The 5138-nt window shown below is 33.5% G+C and overlaps 1 protein-coding gene across 1 annotated transcript; it reads right to left on the reverse strand.

The window, feature by feature from the left end:
• Window positions 1-416: 416 nt before the first annotated feature.
• Window positions 417-4702, reverse strand: LOC149540366 (laccase-3-like). The gene is made up of 6 exons (XM_089799570.1): window positions 4483-4702; window positions 4231-4382; window positions 3913-4157; window positions 2125-2253; window positions 865-1815; window positions 417-748 (listed from the first exon to the last, which is right to left on the reverse strand). The coding sequence occupies exons 1-6, from the start codon at window positions 4585-4587 to the stop codon at window positions 618-620; spliced, it is 1713 nt and encodes a 570-aa protein (XP_089655696.1). The 5' UTR covers window positions 4588-4702; the 3' UTR covers window positions 417-617.
• Between the last annotated feature and the right edge of the window lie 436 nt (window positions 4703-5138).

A 5138-nucleotide genomic window follows, 5' to 3' on the forward strand; every position in this document is an offset into this window, starting at 1 on the left:
ATCACCTAGGTTCACCAAGAAGGCAGCCAACATATCCCCTTTTGAATCTCTCAAAAGACCCCCCCAACCTACCAAATCCAAATTACCCATTGAAGACCCATCGAAGTTAAATGTTAGTTTTAGGAAATTGCATTAACATAGATGGTTCTTCACAGTAATAGTAAGGCTTATTAAGCCAAGTACATTCAATGTAGTTATCATCAAAATAGTGAATACATTGAAACATATTCTCAAGTTTTTCAAATACTCATGGATTTGAAGACATCTAATTTTACACTTTAAAAATAAATTAGAAGTTCAAATCATAACAAAGAAATTCAAATGATTTATTAAAATGTTACCTCTAATTATTATTTTTAAACATAATTTTATTTGGAATACTCCAGAAAAAAAATTATCATAATACCATAATTGCATTTTATTTACCGTAAAACACAACACTCATTATTGCATTTTATTAACTTAAAATGTACAATACTCTTCACGAGATAATATATTTGAACTAAAAAGACAAGTTATCCTTGCTTTTTAATATTATTGTATCACTCGCCACTTTACCATGAATAACTGACCACTTCACAATACATCACTCACAATCTACATCATTGTAATCTGCTCTAGCATTGGGGTAGGTCATTAGGAGGACCTATCAAACTTTGGAGCCTGGTAGGACCGTTCTTCACTACTAACACCATGCTCAATCCCCATGTTACATGATCATCTAAGTGACAATGTACAAACCAAACACCTGCACAAGTCAACAAAAAAAAATTCAGTCCCCCATACATATTTCCCAAATCTTCAATCTCATGCTCTATTTTATTATCTCTATGATAAGGAGAGAATTGTCATTCTGTTTGTTACCTGGATTGTCAGCTCTGAATCTGACTGCAGTCCATCCATTAACAGGATTTCCCATTGTATTCTGGCGAGGAGGATCGACCAGATTGAAAGAGCTCGGATCAGTTACATTATTATAATTACCAAAACCCTGACCAACCACATAAAAATCATAACCATGAATATGCATGGGATGGTTGTCTGCTACGAAGATACTGGTTCCCTGGAACACAATCTGAACCGTGGCATTATATTCAATCACTTTCACTTTTGTGCCCATAACTGGCGCCCACAGAGATGTGGGTACATCGCCAGTATAATTATACACAACTGGTGGATGTGATGGAAAGTCTGTGGTAAAAACTCCATTAATGCCGAAGTAACGAGCTTGCAGAATGGCGATATCTGGCAGCACAAAAGAAACGTTGTTCATACTGGAAGCTAATCTTGTATTGTTAGGGGCACTACAGTTACTGGATGTAAATCCGGTTGGACAGGGACTTAAACCAAGTCCTACAGTTATTATGCTACTGTCACTTATGCTTTGGGGAACATCCACCGGATGCTTTTTTGAAGCCAAGCTTCGTAGGGATCCGGTAAAGTTTGTAACAGTTGCAGTGTCGTTGTAAATTGGAAGGTTTGGAAAAATTGGAGTGGCAGATGCGTTTGAACCCACGTAGCTCAGAATGGCGGTTGTTGTGGTGTTATCAATATCTGATTCAGATTGAGTTGTGTATGCCTTGGAGGCCATATAGTATCTTGCTTTGGCTTGATTGGCTGTGAGAAGAACATCTGCAGTCTGACCAGATGATATAAATAGAACATCTGTTGTGTATGGCTTTGTGTAGGAGGCATCCAGGGCTACCACTGTGAGATTGTGTGATGCAATCTGGAAGAACATGTGATTATTGACTGCAGCATTGACTATACGAAGAAGGTATGTCTTTCCCCTTTGTACAGTGATCTTTGTTGTTCCTGCATGCACAAAATTTCATTGCTCACTACTTTTTCAGTATTTGGTTTTACTTGCTGTGTATTTTATTCACTATTGTTTGGATTGTGCTGTTATGAAAAAGGAAAATAATCAGAAAATAAGATCTGAAACACTTAGTAAAACAAAATAAGCATACTCATACAAAAACAACAATGGATAAGCATAGGACAAATATCTTGTTAAGCATTTCATTTTGTTTTGTTCGAAATGAAATTGTGTGAGCTACAACTGAAATGAAAGTTGTACCCAATTGAATCTTAGGCCTTTTCCAAAGAAAAGAAAATGTGTACCTGAGCTTGAGCAATTATAGAGGTCTCCCGGTTGTCCATTTATAGTGAAAGCGTCTGAAACATTTGGTGGGCCTCCACTCAGTTTTATTTCCTCTTCCACGTCGATGGCATCACTGTTCCACCACTCCCCTGTTCAATGTTATTGTTGTTTTTTCCAAGCAATTAGAGTCACTACGGAATTCATTGATAATCCAGTGTAAACGGACACAGGAGAAAGTCTAAGAGAATAAAACTATATTCCCTATTCAAAATCACTCAGTTTACAGGCTATAGGATTATCTTGTTAGACGAATCTTGAGAGACCCAAAAAAATTAGACAATACATTATTACGGCAACGCTGGGAAATAAATCCATATGATCCATTATGAAAGTACAAATAACCTGGTTTGATTCCATGACCTATTGAACTGATAATAATAATCTTTTTGTTATTAAATATTGTAAGCGAATAAATTATGTTCTGAGAATGATGGAGATGAATCATTTCTATAAAGTATACATATAAATTGATTTGGAATAGAAAACTAAGAAGATTGACTTTTGATATTTAATTTTTTTTTAATAAGTGTGGATAGTTTTGTATGGGATTTAAAGTTTTGATTATTTCATAATTGTAAATTCATTTTTTTAGTTGATGTTAAATTCTGAATTTCCTCATTAATTTGACAAGGGTCTTGACAAGTTCAAGTAAATGGTTTTGACTCATTGACCTAATCTTAAGATTGTAACTATTTCTCTCTACTCCGTTGACATCTTCACTTACAGATTTTCAAGAATTGAAATAATTTTAAAATCTGAAAGAACTCAAACACAATAAACATCTTACGTCTGTCAACCATCGAAACGGCGAATTTTTCAAATGTGCCAGGAATTGGCCGGTAGCAAGCATGGAAGCGTCTTAGACAATGATTTTGAAGTCATGGTGTAACACTCAGCACAACAATCAATGTGACCCTCTAATAAAACTAATGTTTATCAATACCTTATAATAGTAGGATTTTAAATGAAAATGTAAAAAATACAACTACATTGTAACAATTATATAAAGAATGCATTATGTTAGCTCATGATAATAAAAAAATTGGTGAAAGTTAGCTAAATTTTAAATTTAATTTGAAAGCTTAGGAGATCATTTTATACGCATTGCATCAATTTAACAAAATCAAGATTACTAGATATTTTTAATCTAGAAAATGAAATATTAGAATATAATAAATGTCATATGTATTGAAATATCAAATGATACTAAACTAGATTTTAGAAATTTCTACAATTTATAGAAATGCAGTACAAGTTTTTGGGTTTGTGTGAATAATTTTTTTGTTTTTGAATTGTACTACTGATCAATTATGAGGATGTAACAATTCAAAAGAAATAAAAAAGATGTTAAACTATGAATCCTTTTACTCCTTTCGATTTCTTTCATCCCAATAATAGATCATATTTTTACTCCTTTCGATTTCTTTCATCCCAATAATGGATCATATAATATGATTTAAGATACTTATGACAAAAAAATTCTTCACACAATGTAATCCAGAAACTTACACTACAAGACTTAACTAATTATAATATATAAAAAAATAGTTTAGAAAATAAAAATAACTCTACACAATCTCATAAATTAATATATACTTAGACTAGAATTTATAAAATAAAGATATATCTAAATTAAACTAATATGGATATAAGATTAAAACTAAATATTAAGAAAGGATAAGAGATCGAGCTAGTTAAACTTGATAAGAATGTCTTATATCTTGCATAAGGTGGTAAATTTCTATTACCTAGCACTAGAGGAAACTCAGCTTTTGGTTTGGCAAACGGGTATTTAGTACCCTTCTTTGGAAGGATGACCAATGCTCCATGAACTGTTGCACGGAGCCATGAGACATGAGCATGCCACCACAATGTCCCTTCCTGATCAATAATCTTGAATAAGTAAGTAAAGTTCCCCCCTGGTTGGATGGGGCACTGTGTAATGTACCCTGGCCCATCAGCCCAAGAGTTTCGAATCTGTCTGACTCCATGCCTGAAACATCAAATTATTGTTAAAAACTCTTCAACAATCAATTGAATTGACAATCTACAAGAGCTATATTTACCAGTGGATGGTAGCATTGTGCTTGGCTCTGTTAATAACTGTAACATTAACTGTGTCACCATTTCTGACATGCAGAGTTGGGCCAGGAAGTCGTCCATTCACTGTGACTTGGGTATAGTTCTTACAAAAACGAGTAATGTTTGTGGCTTCAAGCTGTGCAAATGAAAAAAAAAAAAAAAATTTCTCTTAGAACACATAAATCATAATGGTCTAATAATTAGTGAAAAACACAATTATATGAATGTCTACTTACAACGAATTTGTAGGTATGCAGGTTTGCCCATGCCAGAGAGTCAAACAAGGCAATGAATGTTAACAGCACTACCATAAACCTCTGTGTGTAACATTTCGCCATCATTAATGTACTACAAAAACTAATGTTCTACTAATATAAAGCTCAAACTCTTTCAACTTAGAAAGCCCAACTTCTTTCTATATAGAGAGCTCAAACTCATTCGATATAGAAAGCTTAAACTAAGTCTTGGAAGCATGTAAGAATGCTTGCATATCATAAGATTATTAGGGTATTAGTATATATAGAAAAGAGAGGAAAATGTTATGGTGGGAAAAACAGCACATTGCTGAATAGGAAAACCCTAAAATGAAGAAATCACATAGTTAATTATCAAAATCATGTTCTCCATCCTGTCTATGCTTTCAAACACTTCAAGCTACAAATCACATGGGTGAGGAAATATTGCAATAATTTAGAATTTTTTATTAGTGTGATGGCGATTACATAACCTATTATCATTGAGGGCCTGTTAAATTGAGGGTGACTATATTTGCTTCTAATCCACGTTGAATGAGAGGGCATTTTGTATTTTTTCAGTTGTCGTCAATAGAATTTGTGTGTTTTTTTATAGAAAGATTTAATTCGGAGCTCAACTGCTATTGTTAACTCCACCA

Source organism: Cupressus sempervirens, chromosome 9, assembly GCF_028749045.1.
Source record: "Cupressus sempervirens isolate cs-2001-9-10 chromosome 9, ASM2874904v1, whole genome shotgun sequence".
Taxonomy (NCBI): Eukaryota; Viridiplantae; Streptophyta; class Pinopsida; order Cupressales; family Cupressaceae; genus Cupressus; species Cupressus sempervirens.